At 42.0% G+C, this 23224-nt stretch overlaps 2 protein-coding genes across 3 annotated transcripts; one reads left to right on the forward strand and one right to left on the reverse strand.

The window, feature by feature from the left end:
• Positions 1 to 4260: 4260 nt before the first annotated feature.
• Positions 4261 to 18357, reverse strand: LOC308313949 (ankyrin repeat and protein kinase domain-containing protein 1-like). Of its 2 annotated transcripts, XM_080761285.1 has the most exons (11): positions 18257 to 18357; positions 17315 to 17457; positions 16813 to 17146; positions 16087 to 16232; positions 15944 to 15993; positions 15491 to 15649; positions 14950 to 15032; positions 14751 to 14844; positions 6792 to 6856; positions 5515 to 5560; positions 4261 to 5034 (listed from the first exon to the last, which is right to left on the reverse strand). In XM_080761285.1, the coding sequence occupies exons 3-11, from the start codon at positions 17101 to 17103 to the stop codon at positions 4796 to 4798; spliced, it is 1173 nt and encodes a 390-aa protein (XP_080617411.1). In that variant the 5' UTR covers positions 17104 to 17146; positions 17315 to 17457; positions 18257 to 18357; the 3' UTR covers positions 4261 to 4795. The 2 variants fall into 2 exon arrangements, with proteins under 2 accessions (XP_080617411.1, XP_080617412.1); XM_080761286.1 differs by having other exon boundaries at positions 16813 to 17457.
• LOC308313951 (uncharacterized protein) lies at positions 8204 to 18806 on the forward strand. The gene is made up of 6 exons (XM_080761291.1): positions 8204 to 8297; positions 9843 to 10106; positions 11271 to 11489; positions 11816 to 11898; positions 12131 to 12227; positions 18687 to 18806. Exons 1-6 carry the CDS (start codon positions 8264 to 8266, stop codon positions 18719 to 18721), a joined length of 732 nt encoding a protein of 243 aa, XP_080617417.1. The 5' UTR covers positions 8204 to 8263; the 3' UTR covers positions 18722 to 18806.
• Positions 18807 to 23224: the final 4418 nt, after the last annotated feature.

Here is a 23224-nt window from a genome sequence, read left to right on the forward strand (position 1 = left end):
AGCATGCACAAACATTGTAATTAGGGATGCACCGAAAGGGAAATTCTTGGCCGAAACTGAATACCGAATATAGGAAACAGTTGGCCGAAAACCGAATACCGAATATCCGAATAGGATTAATATTATACATCTTTTTTCCTACCATTGCTGTCATGGCCGTACCTTAAAGCTACCTGATTTATGGCAAAATAAATGGTTATGGCAAAACTTAACTTAAATAATAATCACTATTATGGGTCCATAAAACATTTATTCAGCCCTTTTGAATGTATTAATTGCACATATTTTTTTATATTTCATCACTAGTTAAAATAGTATGTTTATACAGAGTAAGTACAGAATAAATAATCTCTCAATCACTTGGTATTAATGACTGTGACACAATCCTGTATCTGAAAGGTCAGAAATGCAGTCCTTGCAACCACAATGTTTCCAGCCATACAGGTCTAGTCCAGAATGCCACTTAAGCACTATATACTTTGTTGTACAACAAAAAGCAAAAATTGTTGACCTACAAGCTTGTAGATGTTTGGAAAATTTGAAAGATTTAGAAAGCTTTTGCCTATAATGCCATGTTGAAAGTGGTTATCACTTAACATACCTACACCCGCACAGTATAATTGGTATGAAGTGTAACTGAATATCGCTGTTTTAGTATCCTCAATTAACCCGTTAACCTGAGTTTGATTCTACAAATGTTATGTTAACTTAAATAATAATCACTATTATGCATCCATAAAACATTTATTCAGCTCTTTTGAATGCATTCATTGCATACACTATTCGGTGATATATTTTCTGCCTATTTGGGCCGAAACCGAATAGGCCGAAAATGCATTTTTAGCCATTTTCTGCCGAATATTTTCTGCGGCCGAATATTCGGTGCATCACTAATTGTAATGCTTCACACCTTAGTTTATACAGTTTCAGTATTTTACATACATTCTCCATGATTGCTTTTGACTGAGATTTTATGGCCATAAAAGTGCAGAAAAGGTTATAGTGATAAAGAATGATAAATTGGCTGGTACTGTTGAATATAAAATGTACAAGCTAGTTCCTGTATCCATCTGTCACCGCTTTGAGAAATGAGAATGATCCACTTGTTGAATGTTCAGTATGTTGCTTGCTGTTACGCTGTTATTTTGTTCCAGCTGTTATTTATGTTGTGTTTTTATGACTACATTATCTCCCATGTCTTTCTCACAGACAAACAACTCATTGCATGTCAATGGAAACTGTACAGTGGCTAAGAGGATTTGGTTACATCACCTTGGCTGTGTGCAGGGAGGTGATACCTGGGCTTTTAAAAGCCCAGCGACGTCACTAGAAAGTGAGTTAATGAATTACAAAAGGCTTGGCTTAATGATTTCTTAGTAAGTGATTCCGTGTAAGTAATTATGAATGACCATGACCCATTGAGCCATTATACAGTCTGCAGTATTTAACCTCTGACCTCTCTGGTTCATATCCAACTTGGATGCGTGTGGCACTGTATCTCTGCGCCGCTGTCTCATGCCCATGTCCGTGGGGGTTGGCATGGGCGTAGGGCCCACAGGGGTGGGAATGTTCCCCTTCTCTGGGTGGGAGGTGTGGCCGTGCAGGCTCCGTGTCCCCAACAATCCTTCTGTAGTCTATCTGGTAATTGTCCCTCTCCCCTTCTCCAAAGCGCTCATGCCCACCATGCCCCTCCATTTCTGAGTAATCCAGGGATATGGTCTCTGCGCCCCCCGCCGGCTCACAGACAAACTCTTTAAGCACTGACATACACAAAGCACACTTGCATGCACTCACAAAGAGTGACAACTCAGAGGGCAGACACTAGTGTCTGCACTGAGTCTGCACGCATGCACACAGTTAACAGCTTCCACCTCAATAGCTTTCTGATAACAATTACTCATGAACACCTGATGCTCTAGCCCCAACACACACACACACATACACTTGATGAATCAGCATGCATCTGTTTTGGGGGCAATTTGGGGGCAATAAGTAGGATGCAAAATACAAAATTGGAAGCTCAAACGTTGCAGACTCAAATCCTGCGTGGCGTCTCAGAAAAAAAAGAAAAAGTAATCCTCTCAAAGAAACATTTGCAGCATGCAGTCCTTCAAATATATTCTTCAAAAAAGGAATTGTGTGTGTCTTCTTGGAAGAATGAAGGCTCCCAATGCTTTCACCTGCTCCAAGGACACAAAGACCTCAGAGTCTGGCTGTGGTCCCTGGCCAGGAGGACAATAAGAGGGGTGGAGGCTTCCAGTTGACTTGCAGATGAGCTCCAATACACGGGCACAGCCCAGAGAGTTATCCGTTACAACCGTTGGAGGAGTGCAGTGCAGTGCAGGACATCCCCAGTATAGCCAGTGAGAGTGTAGGCCCGGCTGGGACCGGGGATAGTGACGAGTTCCCCCGTGGAGGCCTGCAGAAGAGCAGCTCTGCTCAGTTGTTGCTCCACTCGTCACTCTCTTTCCCCGGTGCCCCGCTGAGCTTAACTCTGTGTCTGACAGCAGCAGACGTCACTCCACCACAAAGAGGATTGGAAGCATTAATACAGGATGGGGTGGAAGGGTGAAATGACTGAGGGAGAGAAGGAGGGGCCACAATGACACTTAAACACACCGTCTCCCTCTGAGGATTAAGAAGGTGTGTTTTTGTGATGAGTGCTCTCTTGGAGACAGAACGCTTAATTGAGACAAACAGGATCAAATCCCAGGACAAAAGCTTGGTTGTTATCAGGGTTATGTCCTCTGAGACAGAGAGAGCCGGGGACAAGCATAGGAAAGAGATACACAGGAAGAGACAAACACCAATGAAGAAAGAACATGTGTTTCTGTGTATCTAATCTATCCACATGTACAATAGTGTATGTGCATCTGTTTCTCCACACATCTGTGTGTGCTTGCGTCCCTTTTCCCTATGGCCGTTTTCAGCTCAAGGAGTGTTTTTCATGCAAAACGAAAGCTTGCAGTGAATTCAGAACCATGAAAACCCCCTAGTTTGACCCGTCACATGTTACTTGAAACAGAATGAAATGTACATTTTGCCTGGATTTTATTATATCATCGAGTAGTCCCCCTCTCAAGAATCACTTAAACATCTATTTTATATAGAAACATTTATTTTATATAGAGGCATAAAAGTACACAAAAACAACAAACAACGCTGTGTATCTGATAAAAGATAAATATATCCATCACCATCACATACATGTATGTTCTCATGGCGGGGACAACATTTCCCTTTTTATTCTCCCCATTTGATACTCCTTATTTAATTCCCTGTAGGCCTGTGTTGGTTTTATTGTTTTTGTTTTATTCTCATTTAATTCACATTTATTTGTTTAATCTTTCCCCTAATATCTTTCAGCTTTTATACAAAGAAATACAAATGGCATAGAATTAGGATTAGAGTCCATTATGTGTGTGTGTGTGTGTGTGTGTGTGTGTGTGTGTGTGTGTGTGTGTGTGTGTGTGTGTGTGTGTGTGTGTGTGTGTGTGTGTGTGTGTGTGTGTGTGTGTGTGTGTGTGTGTGTGTGTGTGTGTGTGTGTGTGTGCGTGCGTGTGCGTGTGCGTGCGTGCGTGCGTGTGTGTGTGTGTGTGCACGCGCGCCAGTCTTGTGTATTAGACATGAGAGTGACTGTGTCCTAGGTAACATCAGCTGCAGGTGACTGACTGACTGCTTGTGACAGTTACTGAGGGATTGAACTAGAAAAGCCTCTTACCTATCACTCCATTTCTCTCTCACTCTGCTCTGTCCATTTATGTCTGTCTGTCTGTGTGTGTGTGTGTGTGTGTGTGTAACTGTAAAAGACATGATATAAGATTGCATATATATTTTTCAGCTAGGCCTATTTTGGACATAGGCCGAGCTGGTTTCTGCCTGATATGTTAGCAGAATAGGCATAGAAAGCACAATGGTTTCCTCCTGTTTAACCCTTATGGGTGTCATTAGATTAGATTAGATTAGATTTAGATTAAATGTATTGTCACTGTACAGAGTATACAAATACTTTGACAATGAGTATTTGTATACTCATGGGCGTGTGGCTGAGATGACGAAATTCAGCAGTTGTGTGTGCGTGCGTGCGTGTTTTGTTTTTTTAGTAACCAATTATTCATCCATCCATCCATGATCTTTACTTTCAAAATATCAAAGAATTTTTTTATTACATTAAATCACAAAGAAATCTATTTCAGAACTTTCAACTTGGATGAACCCTTTGAAGAACTTATTTGACTTGTCAAACACATGTATCCATATCACATCCTTCAAATCAGTGGTTCTCAAACCTTTATATTGATATCCAGATAGGATGGCTGTCCACTACTCAATTTACAATTTAGGCATTTAGCAGATGCTCTTAATTCAGAGCGACTTACAGTAAGCAAGAACAAAAAACATGGTAATACATCAAATACATAAAAATTGTCATCAAGAATCATACGTAAGCTAAACTATCAGTGGAATATATAATGAAACGTACAGTATGCGTATGTCTACATAAAACAGGTTACAAATGGTGACATGGACCATTGCGAGTTGCGTCAGCAGCTTTTGTAGCTTGGTAAAAAAAAAGTGTGATTGGGGCAGCCAATGAAGTTTTTCACATTTCGCATGAATAAAAATGAATCTTGATTTCATTAATCTGGTTTATTCCCATTGCTTTTGTTCCTCCAAAAATCCATTGCACAGGTTATTTAATTTAACTTTTATTGTAGTCTTGTTTTCCTTGTATCTGCTTTTATCCCTTTTTCATATTCAAAATAAATCGTCAATCAATCGGTTGCTCCATCGATCAATCCAAAAGATGGGGTTCGTGCTGTTGAAGGGCATCATAAAATGCTGCTCTGATTTTTGTCCCCCCTTTTTGTAGTCTTGTCGAGTACAGAGTCCTCATTTGCTCCATGCTGGTCTTGTCAGCGTGAATCCTGGCATAGAGTTCAGGATGGACCACAGGTCCTAGGCTGTCCACTATAGCCATGACTGTAGACACCTTCTGAGTCAACTCTGCTCTGTGCTGCATCACAAATAGTGCTGTATGTAAGAGAAAAGGACAGTGATTGAGTTTAAAGGGATCGTCTTCTTTTTTGTTTGGTTTTCTGAGCTCAATTGCACCCAAAAAAAAAACTTTTAACCTTCAGTGGATTTTCTGTGGTCTGTGGTTTTCTGGCTCAAACAAGTGCTCTGATTTTCCTGTGCACTGTGATCCCATTATATGACATAACAATTGAGGGATTATTGCCTGTTTTCATTGCAGCTCAAAAGGCTTCAGAACCCACCGAGAAAACCCCAGAACACAGAAAATCCGCTGAATGTTCAATGTTCAGGTTGTGTGGGTGTAATTGAGGTCATAAAACCTAAAAGAACAGTATCTCATTATAGCAACGACAAATAAAGCTCTGTCATATATGGTACATTCACATATTTGTGTTAAAAATTGGTGCATATACTACATATATATACCACTCGCTAATTACAGCAAGAATTGATTAAAGCAAGAACAGAAAAGCTCACCTTTTTCTCCATCAGTTTTTTCTGAAGTCAAACTCTCGTCAGCATCCTGTTGTTACACAATAATGTTATTTAAATCATTATCATGCCTGAGTGCTATTGGCTACAGTAGTTAGTGGTCTTTAATCTGAAAGCCAACAATGAGATGCATTTTGGCCCCTGTTAGATTTCATGTAGAAATAACCACTAACGATTCAGTAAATCTCTCAATACATATATATATTTTAATTAGGCCTTGTTTAACACGTAATTCATTTTCATGAATCACATGTGCTAATTCTAAGAAAGTCTAAAAGAACTATCTGGAGTGTTTAGCTGAAGCTGACGCTCTTGATATGACATTATTAAGCAAAACCTTTGCTGCCATCTAGTGTATGAAGGGTAAAATTACATCACACTGCCTCCATCTTGCCAGCAAGGTGCTAACTAGGTGCAACTTCCCATTGACAGCCCATCCATCCAAACAGAAAAGACCTGTCTAATTGTATTAAACAATGTCAAACTCACCAACATTGCAGCTGTACGATGCAGCTATCTGCAATATAAGTGTTCCACCGTAAATCCAGCTACTTCCTGTCAAGAAATACCTTGCAGGGGATTTTTCTTTTCTCTAAGTGTTGAAGTTTGGTAGTGTTGGATGTTGATCACTCAACGGCCCACCTGTTTTTATTTGCACATGAGGCAGCATGAGGTTGCATGCTTTACTGATAACAAGCGCTTCCAAACTCTGACACTTGATTATAGGAAGTAGCCCATAATGTGGATGTTTATGAAACAAACCCTTAGGCTAATTCAAGCTTTTCTTACAGCTGCAATGTTGGTGAGTTGGACGTTGTTTAAATACAATTAGACAGGACGTTTCTGTTTGGATGAATGGGCTGTCGATGGGAAGTTGCTCCTAGCACTTTGCTGGCAAGATGGATGCGGTCTGCATAAAGTCAATAGGTCTCCACACACTGCATGGGATGTGTATAAACAAGGCCTACAGTCACAAGGTGAGACTGTGAGGGTATGTGAACAGTTTTCTCTATTGTCAATCTTTTGTTTGACAGTTGATTGACAGTTGATTCTGACAGTTGATTCTGACAGTTGATTCTGGTTGCTAATCTTGCTAATTTGTGTAATGCACAACAACAGCATGCAATGACAACGTGTATCAATCTCAGGTCATAATTGATTTGCTGGCTCGTGTTGGTTTATGCTTTTTCAGATTTCATAGTTTCATGGTAGTTAATTTTGGTCCGTTTGCCTGTATGGCGGACAAACGTTGAGCCTTTTACCTGCTTTGGGGGTCCTTTACTTTTTCCAAAACCACCATGATCCACTTCTACAACTCTTGACACTGCTGTTGAAAGAGGTGTATGTTTGTTTTATTTAAGACATATTTGTAGACACATTATTTATTATTCATGATATTGTATGGCTACATGCACGCACGCACACATAATCTGACGGGGACTAATCACAAATGGGTCTGATTTGTCCTTGAGTTCAGGTCAGAACAGGCCTTAATTCAATTGTACTCTTTTGGATGTTGATACAAGTCAGTACATTTCAGAACAACATCTTTCTACTGTGACGTCCTCAAATACACACACGCACACACACACACAGTCACACACACACACACACACACACACACACACACACACACACACACACACACACACACACACACACACACACACACACACACCGACACCTGTGTGCACGTATACACACGCACGCACCCACAGTATAACACACTGTGATGTTACATATTTACAGTCCATAGCATTGCTTTCTCAGTCTCACCATGCACTAGCCACTCTGCAGTGTAACTACATTCTCTCCATTCTCTACAACACAAGAAACACTAATAGGATATTTGATGAACTCCTTCTGTGCCCTTATCTGACTCATTCTTTCCATAATATTGTTTTTTCCCTCCCTCACTGATAACTGCAGTAAATGAGAAATAGATGGCCCTGGCTTTAAATACATGGGACTGCACAGCACCATATTTTCCTTACAAATTCTGACATCTTGTGTGCAGAAATTGCTATTGCATACAGTATGTATTGATCCCTTACAATTTACATATGTGTATGTAGCATACAGGGTTAGGGTTAGCAAGGTTATGAATATATTAACCCTAGAACACTAAACACGGGTGATTTTCACCCGGACAATTATATTTTTGTAATTTTCATAATGTTGTTGATGTTTGAGATGGGTGTGTCTTTCAGTACCTTAATGATGCTCAGTGACATCATAGAAGGTAGGTTTGTTTCCCTGCCCACATGCCTGTTCTTTTCTACAGGCAGGTGTTCGGGTGACCTTCACCCAAGTTTAGTGATTAGTTAGTCAGTTTGTGAAGAGTAGGCCTACCTCAAGTTGCCATGTATTGCTGTACGTCAATATATTTTGATGAGAAATATTTCTTATGGAATATAATATATCACATTGGGTAAAATGTGGTTTGACAAAAGTTATGTTTAGTGTTCTAGGTTATTGAAGTTGCAAAAAGAGTCGGAAATAGAGAGATACTGTATATCAATAGGCAGGCGTACTGTATATCAGCAGGCAGGCAGGCAATTTAGATCCTCTTTTGGCGAAACGAGGACGCACACACACACTTTGAGCAACATACATCCTGCTGTGGTCAGAATGGTTGATCCTCTTTTGTGGGCATGCTTAATATTCAGGCAACAACACTATAATAGCTGATCAGCTGCTGGGTTCAGCAGAAGTTATACGTAGAGGTCTCGATATGGGATCCGTTGGCCTTTCTGTGTTTATCCTGGGTAGGCTTTTTATATTTGTCTTTTATATTTTCATATTTCACATTTGTTTTTTCTATCACATGGATTCTTTGGAAGCTGTGACATTGTTTTCTGGTTATAGCCATTATTCTGTTGCTGGCTTATTTCATCTAAACTTTTCTAAATAATGATAACAAAATGTAGTAGCCTTGACAGCTATGACAGGCACTGACAGTTTGCATTTACCATGGAAATATTTGTCTGTTTTATTTAGTTGGTCTAAGCACTGTATGCGGTAACAAACTCACATTGTGTGTCAATATTATGTGTATAAGTTAGAAGGGGGTTCCTCATGTTATATACTGTAAAAAAAAATCTAAGTTAATTACACAATACAAAAACTGGGTATGGCAGAGGTTTGGTCTTTCTGTACAAAATGTATTTTCAGTTGAGAATATTTACTGGTCCATTGGCAATTTAACCATAGCCGCAGCATTACAAGCTCCCATAATGCACATGAACGTTTACATACAGTATGTGCAGACAAGGACACACTTTGCCACACCCTGTTCAGCATGCTGTAGTTTGATGAAACGGATGATTGGCTAATTGATAATGATGACAAGGGCCTTTAAAAATATAATCTCTACCGTTTCGGTACGATTAGCAGGTGAAGGTTGCAAATGCAACTTAGATTGGAACATTTTCTTGGCTTTCATAACTTTCAGCCAGCAAAAACCTATCCCAGTGTTGGAGGCAAACATGACCCGAACAGAAAAACATATTGATGTATAAATCCAATATTCTCAAGCTGATAATAATAATAATAACTAGAAATGTACTCTGTCGAGGTGCCAACTTGCGCCTTGCACACAAGTAGGGCATACATGGCCTACTTGTGCGCAAGCAGAGCGTACAAGTACTGCTACTAACTAAAGTCTATTACAACTGCTGTTCTAAATCCTTTAGACCCGTTATTGACCTTATACCAACCTTGAAGCGTACAGTCACCATCAACAGCCGATAAGGGACCACCATTTTTAACGACATACCGACATACATACATACATGCCTACATACCACTTTCGGTCCAGCCGACCACAGTACTTGCGCACTCTGCTTGCGCAAGTACTAATAACTAGAAATGCACTCTGTCGAGGTGTCTCGCCATGAGGTGCGCTCACCACTGGCATCACTTCTTATGACCTTATGCCCACCTTGACACGTACCTTAGTTATGTCACCAAGAATGGTGGTCCCTTATTGGCTGTTGGTCATGTAACCAAATCTGTTTCAATCATTAATCCTATTGGGATTGAAGTAGATCCTATATACAGCTTTAATGTTTGTTTTTAAACAATGCTTGTTTAAGAAAACGCCATAGACAATAAAGAGAAATGTAATGTTTGTTTTAGTCCTCAAAATTTTAACAAACATAATGTTGTAATTTATGTTGTAAGATGATAAGAGCGCCCCTCACTTCACACGGTGTGATTTCTTTATATACAGTAGCCTACTGTATAAACATGATGGGATGACTTTAAACACCAAATATATTTCAAGGTTTTGGGCCTGTCTTTTCTTTCAGGTCTTATTACACATTTTGCCATTGCACAACAAACAGTCAGTGCCAATGTGACTGCAACAAACTTCATCACTGATCTATACGTCACCACTGGAAACGCCACCAATGGAAACGCCACCAATGGAAACGCCACCAATGCCAATGGCACGGCATTGTACACTGAGCCACCCGACGCCAATGGCACGGCATTGTACACTGAGCCACCCGACGCCAATGGCACGGCATTGTACACTGAGCCACCCGACGCCAATGGAAACCATCTTTCAGGTTAGAACAATGTGAAGCCCTTGGCCTGGACAGCTGGCGTCGCCGTCTAGGCATCTAGGCTGGTAATGCCAATTTCCTGTCAAACTACTCTGTACTTACGAGTGGAATAGAAGGGAGTGGCGACACGCTTTGATGGTGCCTATGGGCTATAGTTCCAAACATTGGAACTATCCCATTGAGATAGAATGAGCACTTCTGCATTCCATTGTTACAAGTTGGGAGTCAACGCTAGTGTCGCCACTCTCTTACTAGATTACTCTGGTTACTACCTACCAGTAAGACGCCCTGAGGACGCCCTGAGGGCGAGGACTGCTGGGCGAGAGCTGGCGCTTTGGCATGGGGGGTCAGATCAACATATGGAATTAATTCTGTACTGGCCATATAAAACGTGTCTTGAGTGTACAGGGTTTGATGAGATCAGATCAACATATGGAATGTCAGAACAGGTCAGCTCCATATGGAGATCTAAGAGGGGGCAGTGTCTTGAGTGTACAGGGTTTGGTGCAATTTGAGATCTAATGGTCAGCCCACTGAAGAGAAAACTGGATGAGGACATCTCCTCCCACTGCAGTCTTATTTGAGTGAGTTCCCAAAAAAACTATTTAGATCTGTGAAAAATCAGCTTCCTCACACCCGACATACGCTGTAGTGTAAAGCTACAGTATGTCATGCACATGTGTACGTTCAGATGGTTTGGGCAACCCACTGAGGAGAACAATTAATGAGGACAGACAGAAGGACAGTTTTAATAATGTTATAACTTAGATAGACTAGTAGTGTAGAAGGGTTATAGTAGGAGAGTAGCATAACAGACTGGACCAAATGTTATTTAGTCTCTAGACATTTAGAGTCTATTAACACTAATTAGTGTCTATTTCCAAACCGGACTAGTGGAAACGTGATGTACTGTTAAATAATGAAAGGGGTGTACTCATGGACACACAGATTATACTGTACACACTAAACAGCTCATACTATACCGGTGAAATTGATACCAAACTGAACAGAGCAACAGACAATAGCAAATGGTGCAAAGATAAGCTGTGAATTATGTTACCTGTTACCTTGAATGATGTACTTATAATTATATCTAACCTGTTCAATGATGCCCTTCATGTTGAAAGATGCCCTTCATATCTGCCACTGTATCTCTCACTGTCCCAGAACCAACCACAACATCTGAGATTCCTACAGCCAAGACTATGCCTACCACTCCTGCCACTGTGAAACCTTCCACTGTGAAACCTACCACTGTGAAACCTTCCACTGTGAAACCTACCACTGTGAAACCTTCCACTGTGAAACCTGCCACTGTGAAACCTTCCACTGTGAAACCTGCCACTGTGAAAGCTTCCACTGTGAAACCTGCCATCGGGCCAAGCAGTACGTCCTTCCATATTCTCTTCTTCAATTCACAAAAGTTGATTGTTTTCAGATGTGTAGATGTGTCAGTTGCCAGTTTATTTTGCTGGTCATGATTTTGATCTCCCTTTGTTTTGTTACATATACTCATTCATAAAAGCTGAATAAATGGAATAAATAAAATCTTTATTGTTGAACCAGGTAGCACTACCACCAAACCCAGAGTAGCAAAGAAACTGACTAATTATCTACTACTATTTATAACGATTAACATTTTCAAATCCAGACAACAGTGCACACTGAGACTAAATTGTACTCTTTTTTGCCCTTACACTCACCCACTGAAGCCGTTTACGCTACACTCATTGTGGTCTTCGTCTTTCTACTTGGGATGGGAGCATCCTACTGTTTCCTAATTCGGCGATCTAAAGTGAGTATTCTGTATGTCTCAAATGACAACCCGCTATGCTATGTGAAACGTGCGTGTGTGTGTGTGTGTGTGTGTGTGTGCGTGCGTGCGTATACGTGCATGCGTGTGTACTACTGTGCATGCATCTTGCATGTGTGCATGCATTCATGCGCAATATAGGCTACAGTATACATACAGCATGCTTACAGTATCTGTGCGTGTTAAGAACCACCTGACCCTGCTACTTCTACAGACGTACATGGTTGGCCAGAATTCCAGACAGGAGGATGACCCTGAGATTCCCCTGAACGATATGGATGAGAGATCTCCTGACACAGCATCACAGAACGGTATGTCAATGTCTCAATGACTCTGTTGGAGGGGATGCTATACTGAAGCAGCACATTCTTGTTTGATTGTGATGTCCTGGTTGTGCGGGTTCCAGTGTCAGTCCTTGAAGTGCTGGTCGTGATGCTCTAAGTTTTTCTACAGTGCATGTATTTGGACATCCTTGTGACAATATCTTGAATCTAGAATCTTCAATCTATGTTCCCTCATTTCCTGGTCTAGTTTTCTAGGTTCTGTGTTTCTGTTTGCCCCAGCTGTAACTGATTTGCACCTCTCATGTTGATATCAGTGTTGTTTCAGTCAGTCCTTGGTGACTGGGGAACTCGTCCCTTCTTGACTACTGAGATTAGGGACCATGCAAATTAAGACTATTAAGATTCTTTTAGAATCTTAATTCTTTAGAGTCTTAGTGACCACCACTTTCACCCGGTTGCACCAAAATGTAATGTCAACTAGCGGTCCGGAGTCTAATGTACAGTATTAGTCCATATTTTTTCAATAGATTTGAGCAATGATGTTTTCTAATGAAACTTGAAACTTGATGTGTCATCACTGTATCGTGTCACATGGTTTTGTCTGTGACGTTCACTTTCACCTGTCTCTCCGGTATTAAAATGGACAATAATGGGTTTTGAACACCACTTTGCCTGGCTCTCTGCATGTGGGTTCCCACTACATCTGCTTGTGACACTGGCTTCCAATGTTATCAACCCATAATCACCAGTATGTTCTTATCGAGACCATGTCAAGACCATGCAATGGAGCCAGTATGGACATGTCCTACGTACTGCCTACCGTGAGTAGTATAGGCGACTAGAAAGCAAAAACATTGTGAAACTCATGGTGAAACTGCACTATACAACAACTTTACTTACGTCACGTGGCCGGTTAAGACTGAGGTTAGGGTTAGTAATAGGGTTAGTAGTCGGACGATGCGCCAAATGCGACGTCGGACAATGGCTGACAACAACATCAATATGTAGGAGATGTCCATACTTGCTCCATTTCATGGTCTTGATAAGAACATATTGGTGATTATTGGTTTTGTGTGTATTCCTGCATTGAGAGATCTCTGAACATAGACATTGATTTATTGGAGATTCTGCCTTTCAACTATTGTGTATACATTTTGTTTTGATTGTATTGTTGCACCTTTTGCTTTGGCAATGTAAACGTATGTTTACACACACACACACACACACACACACACACACACACACACAGACAAATGCCACTTATTATGCCATTACACTAGTACACTTATTACACTTACTATATTACACTTAATACACTATTACACTTATTACACTATAACACTTATTATGCTATTACACATATTACACTATTATACTTATTACACTTATTACACTATTATACTATTACACTTATTAGCCTATTACACTATTACTCTATCACACTTATTACTCTACTACACGTGATAGACTATTACACTTATTACACTATTACACTTATTATGCTATTACACTATTACTCTTATTCCACTATTACACTTATTACACTTATTTCACTATTGCACTTATTACACTATTACACTATTATTCTTATTACACTATTACACTATTACTCTTATTACACTATTACACTTATAATCACATTGCTCCATATTAATCATTGACAGGGGTGATCTTGTGTTCTTCAATGTGTTTTGGCTGGGGACCCCCAGGCAATGCTTTGAACATGTCTCGTGACCCCCGCCCCGCCCCCCTCCCCAACACCAATACAAATTGACTCCATACATATTTTGGCAATACTGTACTGTACTGTATTCCACTGTACTGTACTGTAATGTACTGTACAGTACTGTTATCCACTGTACTGTACTGTGCTGTACTGTACTGTACTGTACTGTACTGTACTGTACTGTACTGTGCTGTACTGTACTACATTCCACTGTACTGTACTGTACTGTACTGTACTGTACTGTACTGTACTGTACAGAGAGACCCCCCCAGTGAAAACTCCTGTAATGTAGTGCACCATTCAAAATGTGTTCAGTTGATCAAACTTAGCTACGGTCCCCGTAACGCTGGTTTGAGCTTATGTAAACTTATGTAAATCTCTGATCTGTGATTGGCTAGTAGTGTTTTTGTGTTCGCACACACACTCTCACACACACACACTGCAGTACCAACTATCGCCTGCTGGGGGATGTCCCCATTAGATAACACACTTGTCATGAACTGTGTGTGTGTGTTCATGAACATGAAAACATGTTTCATGGGACTTGCTAAAAAAATTACACCAGACACATCAGCAACCTGAGACCTCCTGAATGATTTGTGTTATGGGGACCTACACATTTGTCCCCATACTGTTTGAGGTCCTCTGTAGGTGACTGTGTAAACAAGCATGTGTCCCCATTATGACGGAGGAACAAATGCACACACACACACACACACACACACACACACACACACACACACACACACACACACACACTCAATCAATTAATAATTTAAATTAGTATAGTATAGTGCAGTATGTGTGAAGAGACAGATATATACCTGGTGACCTGCTACTGAGAACTGCTAGAGACGGTATAACTGGTGGTAGACTGTAGGTATTTGCCTGTACAAACTCCTGTCTGTTCACTTGGTCCTGGAGCAATGGTATTATAAAAACAGAGTGAATACACTGCAGGAAGGTTGTTTTTTTTTTTACAAAGGAAAGGAAAATTAGTGCATGTACTGTAGGCCTACCTACCAGCTCTGTCAAGACTTCATAAGTAGCCTTATTGATTCCCTTCGCATGCCTTGAAAAAACATGACTTGTCACGCCAATGCATTCTGAAAGGAAAACCACCATGAAATGCTGAAAGAATATATATTTGGCCATTTTATCGTATTCAAAACAGAATTATAACTCTGTATCAGAATGAATGCTGTACATATAAGTAAATATTTATATATATATTTATTGTTTTTGCAGTAATTACATTTAACAAAATTATACCCTAAATGTAAGCTATATTCTGGCCTCTTAAGGTATATTTCTCACATATAACTGTATGTCCAAATTATATTTTTGCCATGATTTGATGTTTTCAGAATTTACATATCTATAAATGCACCAAATCTCTGGTGTCTCAAATTCGACACACACGTTCCACACCCCCAAAGGGAGTGCCCGGTGCCGACTCGGTGCTCTACAGTCGGGCACTGGTCTACTAGCGTCTAGTATGATACAAATACATTAATACACTGAGTAAAGTGTATTAATGTATTGAGTATTGATGTAATTTCACCTCTAAAGAAGGGCCTCTTTGTGGACTCGGCATCCCAGCACCTCTTCATGAGGCCAACCAGCTCCTCCAAACCATCTGCCTCTTTCTGCTCAATTTGGTCAAGATCGGGTCTGTCTCCCTGTTCAACCCTGAAGACCAGACGGCTGTAAACAGTCCCCGCTATACATAAAACACAGGAAACATATTGGTGCATGTATGTGGCTGTTTTACAGATTTGGAAAGTGCTGGAATTAACGAGGTTTAGATTGGTCTAAGACGTTTTAAAATTGCTTTACACAGCAAAGAGGAAAAACTAAATGAGTGTAGTGTCGGTGAAAGGCTCATTAACAAAGCAAACCTGTGGGGAAGTGAAACTTCCTCTCATATATCCACATCCACATATATTACAATCACTTTATTTTATTAGCAGTTTATATCTGCTACTGTATTCAAATGGAATAAGAAATAATTGACCTGGGTAGGGCTCCTTTCCAGTAAGAATGCTCCAGAGAAGTATACCGTAGCTAATAAGAGGGGTAAGAAAAACAAAAGTTGAAACGGTTATAAATAATGAACACAATTTTAACTCTATTACGTGCTTTTGTTCAAAAGTTTACCTGTAAATATCATAAGAGCGAACACCATTGTATGAAGGGTCAAAAGCTTCCGGTGGTGTGTAGGCTGCAGTACCCCCCCCATGGTCACCTTTGTCGCTGGTCTTCAAAACACTGGTGGACACGCTAGACAAGCCAAAATCTGATATCTGTTGAAATAAAGAGGTTTCTGATTTATTTAAATAGAAATTTGAAGAGACCCAGTGAGGGCAAAGATGTGGCAATATGCAATTAATTTTCTTGAGATGGTAATCAAACTGTTGGTTGCCATGGCATTAATTAATTTGAATGCAAAAGTAGATGGATGGATATTATTATTGCGACCGAAGGTCGCAGTTAACTAAGTGTGTTGGTCGGGCACCATCAGTGTGTTGGTCGGGCACCCATCAGTGTTTTGGTCGGGCACCATCAGTGTTTTGGTCGGGCACCATATGGTTCCCAGGTCATAGTAAATGCAACCTACTGTCGCAGGTAAGCCCATATTTGGAGATCCCTGATGTCATCAATATTGGCCAGCAACTCTACATCTGACCTCAAACCCTTAGATCTCCATATATGGTCAGAACCTGTTCTGAGTTCTGACACTGTACATACATGCTCCTTATATGGCCAGTACAGAATTTATTCCATGTTGATCTCATCCCCCATGCCAAAGCGCCAGCGCTCGCCCAGCAGTCTGCCGTCAACGAGGCGGATGCGTTCGTGCCCTCAGGCGTCTTACGTATTTACCTTAGCATTTAAGTTGGCATCCAGTAGTACATTGGCTGGCTTCAGGTCCATATGCACAAGTGGTATTTTCTTACTGCGGAGGAAGTTCATAGCCAGGGCCACCTGGTTGGCCAGGCGGAAAGCCAGGGGCCAGGGTGGGGGCTTAGAGAGGGCCTTCTGGAGGGACTGCAGGGAGCCTCTCTCCATCAGCTCCATGACTATACCCTGCCTCTTGGTAACGCCCAGGCCAGGGGGATACCCCTGGTACATCCCATAGACCCTGGGAAAATACTGAATGATGGCAGAGTCCATATGATCAGCCTCTCGCCACAGGGCGGGACACGAGGCGTCAGAGCTGCAGAATGGCAGGCAGCCGGGCCAGTTTAGGAAGAGAGAGACAGCATTTACGCAGTTACATGAAACTGACTTTGATAGGACTGAATATAATGAAATCAGTCATTAGTGTGAAATAATATACCAGTTAAAATTCCCATCGCAATGATTTAGACTTTATCATCATTACCCAACATGAAGCAGCTTAATGGCCACTTCAAAGTGCCAGTCCTTGTGTTTGGCCTTTAAGACCTCTCCAAAGCCCCCTGAGCCAAGGCTTCACCAGTTCTCCAGACTTTCATCGCCGATTGTCTCTCTGCCACGCTGTGTCATCTGTCACCACAGAACATACAGTACAGTACACTTTAACGGTACATTCCACTAATGGCATGTCTACTAAACCTGTAAATATATATATATATATATATAATTATTTTTTTTTGTCATCTGACATGTTGATACCGAGGTCCTGGTCCCATGCAGGCAGCTCTGAATGAGTCTAAATGAGTCGGAATAACTTTAAAAATAGCGTCATATATAATTGAAGTAAGCTTCCTTTCACCAGCCTCAAGAGACTACTTGTCTCAGACAAGTAGGAGTCCAACATAACAGAGAGCCTGATTTGAAAAAAGTGAAACATGTGCGAATGGGGAGGTTGAATATTAACAGATGAAAAAACATTATGAGTATAAAGGTCGTTAATGGACCTTAAACCCTTGTCTGACCAGATGCAGAAGACAGGATCCATACATGACGGAAGGAAATACTTAAATGAATATAAGTAACTATAATTCTACTTCAACATGTACTTTTAAAACGACATTCTACACAAAACCTAAGTAGGCTTATGTCTATTTGTTGTACATTTGAAGGTACATTCCTCCCAAATTATAACATTTAAACACATTGTCTTTATATTTATTTTCAACAAGCCCATGTAATTGCTCCATAAACGGCTTTTTTCTGTTGCATATAGTACATTCATTGTCTTGAAATAGGATGAAATTGCAGAACTACACTATTCTGTATTTTCGGCGGCTTTGAGATTTGTCATGACCCACTTCCTGATAATAACGTTTTTTATATAGTTTCTTTGTTATTATAAATTGCATCACCATTTTAAGGTACTTACCATATCGTGAATGTGTGAAATATTATATAGTCCTCAGATTGCTTTTACTTGGCAGTCGTGTGTCGCTGTCCACTGCTTTGTGTCCCACCCTCTTATCTGCTCTCAGGGTTGTTTGTGGATAATACCTGGTAGGCTACTGGACTGGGGCTCTGGGGTAGGTGGGGTTTGTTGTACATGAGGAGGGCCAAGGGGTGGCATCCATCCAGTGCAGCAGCAATGTGCTTGTGTTGATGTATCTCATCTGTTTCAAATTGGTGTGAGTCTGACACTGTGACTGTGTCAATCAGGTCCATTGATTTAACAGTAGTCAGAGACACTGCAGGCAAAGTAGTCAATGGGACTATAGTCAATGGGAGAGCCAAGGGGTGGCATACTGACTTGTATATGTACCTCATACCTGATTGGCTGCCCTGTCTCTCTTGTCTTGTAGATGTACTGTCAGACCAAGGGAGCAGGAGGAGTTGAATCAACTCCTGTTGTTTTGAACGGATGGATGGATGGATACTTTATTTATCCCCGAAGGGAAATCCGTGCTATAGGCCTACAAATAAAGGTGACTTGACTTGACACCAAAATTTGAGGATTGATATACACTGTACAGTATGAATAGATGTGTTTCATATGTTCTACAGTTTGTTTTGCAGTTTGTTTTTTCAATAATATAATATAATAATATACTTCCAAGCAATATAAAAAGAGGTACCCTAAATATACTGGGCTCAAGCATTCGACTCCCTCCCCAAACTTACACCAGCCCACTGACAGCTACCTGCTAATACAGGAAATCGTCATTACAATTCCCATTATCAAGCTCTTGTCTGGAACCAAGCTCACTTGCCACACCCTGGTCTTCCTCCAGTGACCGAAATGGGATGGATGCTCCTGAGTCAGGACACCATATCATGAAACTGAAAGTGTTTGTTATCTTTTATGAAGTAATAACAGGTAGACACAGCAATGCTGGTTATCGCATAACGTTAACCTCTGTTGTACTTTCACAATTAGATAATCTGATATCATCATGATGTGTGATTGAGAGGCATAATTTACTCCCCTGTTTTATTACTGTTAGTTGTGTAAAGAGATAAGAAATGTGGGTGGATGATTTCCATGAAACCATGTGGTTTCAAGAGAATAACCGTCCGATACACAGCTCAGCATATTTCCTGTCAGTAGGCTGGGGTGCAAAACCAAAACTCAACTGTACTACACCATGCCATACATATTAGGGATATGACACTACCGAACCGATTGTTGGTAGAATTACAAATTAAAAAACTCTATTCCATTCCATTTCTCCCCCTCTATTTCCCATTCCAAGTGCATTTGTCTTAAATGTAATGCCAGCGCTGCTATTCCAAAGACATGTTCAGCAATGCTATTATAATGGGTAGATCTTGTTGAGCTGGTCATTTTGAAAGTAGCTCTCAAGTCAAAAAAGTGTGGGCACCCCTGATATACAGTGTATGGCAAACGGATCCTGTTGGAAGTGTTTTATGATGGACTCTCATGTTAACAAAATACATTAGCTCTGTGGTAGCCAGTTATCTTGCATTGATTATCTCTCTCTCTCTCTCTCTCTCTCTCTCTCTCTCTCTCTCGTGTCTGTGTCACTGGCATAAACACTAGACAAAAGCCACGATGAGACGTGTTTCATTTTAAATTATTAATGTTCCTCACTGCACTTACCACCGAAATCTGAAAATCTCTGCTGTCTGGAGCCCAGGTATACTGGAGCCAATAACTGAAACCCACACACACGCACGTACACGCAGGTGCACACACACACACACACACACACACACACACACACACACACACACACACACACGCACACGCACGCATTCACGCACGCACATGCGCGCACACACACACACACACACACACACACACACTGTGTCTGATATACTTGTGCTGCCTGCCCGGCATCAATAGGCGCGGTCTGCTCTCTCCTCCCTCCCACCCATCCCAGCCTCTCGGTTACGCTCCGCCACAGCGTGTATCTCTCTCTCTCTCTCTCTCTCTTACTATCAGCTGCTCTCATACTCCATCGCTCGCTCTCCCCATATCTCGTCCTCTATTCTTTGTGCTTTTCTTTTCCTTCCTCCACCTGACATTCTCATGCTATTTTTTTCCTCCTCCTCATCTCTCCATCTCTCCGAGTTGCCTTTCTCTCCTTGCTTCGTATGGTGACGGATGAGGCAGGAGCTCTCTGCACTGTACCGGCTCAGCTCACCGTGAGCAGAGGGCGTGCGCTTTGCTGTAATCTTGTCCCCGAGGGAGGAGGAAGGCTGTGGACTCGGAGGGAGGTGGGTCGGTGAGGAGGGGTGCTGCATGGACTGGTGGTGACTGAGGCAGGGGAGTTGGAGGGTAGTGGGGCATCACAGATCTTTTTGGACCGGGTCAGAAGCGACAGCAGAGTTTGCAGAAAGGAACGGACATGCGGGCAGGCAGGCGCGAAAGCCACGTGGAGAAGAGCATCTTCCGTATGGAGGAGCATCTTGGAGGAGCCGGATCCACTTTGTGCTGAGAGAGAGGGAGGAGAGCAGGACAATCCAGGCCAAAACGAGGAGCAGATACGGGGGGGCCTGGTGGGTTGTGAGAGGGAGGTGTTGTTGGTCGACACGGGGGTCTGCTGCTGCGGGGTCATTGTCGAAAGTGCAGAGCAGGAGAAGGAGGAGGAGGGAGGGTACGCTCTGTTAACAGATCAAAGGAGGAGAGTCCCCATCTTCAGTCTATAAGGAGCCAGAGAGACACACTGCATGGCTCTCCAGTGGCGAGGAGGAGTGCCAGGGTGATAGAAAGACATACAGTCAGTGTTAAGGAGATGCAGCGTTCTGTCTGAGAAATCTCGCCAAAGGATCGAGTGACAACTCTGCAAGAATAAGGAGGACCAGGGAAGAGGATCATCACAGCGACCGTTGGAGGAGTGGTGGGGGGGGGGTTGTCCCGGCTCCAAGACTTTTTCGGCATCTCAGGAAACCACAGGAGGACCCCATCATGGCCGTCCAACACATGCCCGAATCCGCCGTCTGTCTCCTTATGGTGAGTATATCACTAGGGTACGGTATGTTCCTCAATTGACTTACAGGGGGGGGGGGGGGGGGGGGGGCTACACTGCTCTCTCTGTCTGTCTGTCTGTCTGTCTGTCTGTCTGTCTGTCTGTCTGTCTTTCCTTAGAGAATATAAAAGAAAGGCTTTGAGCTGTCATCTCATTAAAAAAGAGGATGCTGCATGCTTGTTCTTGCCCCTCCCCCTCTACTACAACTATCTCCCATTCTGAAAGTGGCTGATGTCTGGGGACAGTCAGCAACTAGCTGTAGTACTTTCCCTTCGCTACAGGGAATCCCTCTCCATGCTGCTGGTGCTGTGTCCGCTGTACAGATGCTTTGTCTATGCCTGGTGGTGTGTCCGCTGTACAGTGTCAGTGTACAGTGCTGTACAGTAGCTTTGTCTATACCTGGTGCTGTGTTCTCTGTATGTAGCTTTGTCTATACCTGCTGCACGTGCACTGCAAGGTCCTGCTGCAGTGAAGTGTGGGGAGAATCCATGCTATTAGTTAGGGGGAGCGGGGTGGGGTTTAGGATGAGGTCTGTGCGTGTGTGCGCGCGCGCGCGTGTGTGTGTGTGTGTGTGTGTGTGTGTGTGTGTGTGTGTGTGTGTGTGTGTGTGAGTGTGAGTGTGAGTGTGTGTGTGTGTGTGTGTGTGTGTGTGTGTGTGTGTGTGTGTGTGTGTGTGTGTGTGTGTGTGTGTGTGTGTGTGTGTGTGTGTGTGTGTGTGTGTGTGTGTGTGTGTGTGTGTGTGTGTTCCCCGCGAGGCCATTCCGCTGTGCTAATAAAGGTCATTAGGAGGGTGGACAGAGAATGATGGAGCTCTCCCATTCCCAACAGTAGAAGACAGACCCATCTGCGGCCTGGAAACTGATCTCTCAGACTCAATGCATATCATTGCTGTCGGGTGGAAACCACCTAACTCCATTTTTGAGGTTTTAGATTTTTAGTTTTTTCATAAATCAGTGCTATTGAAATGAAATTGGAGTTAGGTAGGTGGTTTCTGCCCGACAGACAAGATAACAAAAGAGCAATCTATAGATTTTACTGATCGATTTGTTTTGCCCAGAAGGGTGAACGGGTTTGACACATCCAGAAAGGAAAAAGGAGCTGTGCATCATGCAGTCCATATTTATAGGACCTTGTTATGATAGAAGCTATTTCCTCTGTGACGTCACTTGACACAGATTGGCTCGGCTTGGCCTGCTTCAGGCCTGGCCAAGGAGCGCGACAGTGTAGAAACGCACTGAAAAGGCAACCCATCAGTGGTGGAAAGTAACTAAGTATACATTTACTTGGTATTTGGTACGATTTTGAGGTATTTGTACTTGAGTACATACTTCTACTCCACTACATCTTGGATCCAAAATATTGTACTTTTACTTCAGTACATTTATTTGAAACTTTACACATTGTTAACCACTACAGCCCTGTATACTCTTTAGATTGTTGTACTTTGTAGCCTACTTTTGGTACTTTAAGGATATTTTGATACCAATACTTTAGTACTTTTACAAATTTTGAATGCCGGACTTTTACTTAATTGTAACAGAGTAGTTCTATATTGCAGTATTGATACTTTTACTTGAGTAAAACAACCCATTGACTCCTCTCACTCATGTTCATCCTTAGCAGCAAAAAAAAAGAAGAACAAAAAAGAAAAGTGGTATTTCGTAACCGCGTGTGACGCGTGTCACACTCACACAGACAACGGTTCAATGAACTGGAACACTCAGAGTGGTTCAAATGATGACTTCTGTATTTGGGGGAGAGCTTGTTCTGTTCATTCTCATTCTATAGTGTCGGTGCATTCCCACAGCGGTGTCAAGCCTCGCTACACTACCTGCTATCTCCACCTGTCATGGCTGTCTGTTACTATGGCGATTGGCCATGCAACTCACTGGGGGTGGAGGGGGGGT

This window comes from Protomyctophum bolini, assembly GCF_963924005.1.
Source record: "Protomyctophum bolini genome assembly, chromosome: 4".
Taxonomy (NCBI): Eukaryota; Metazoa; Chordata; class Actinopteri; order Myctophiformes; family Myctophidae; genus Protomyctophum; species Protomyctophum bolini.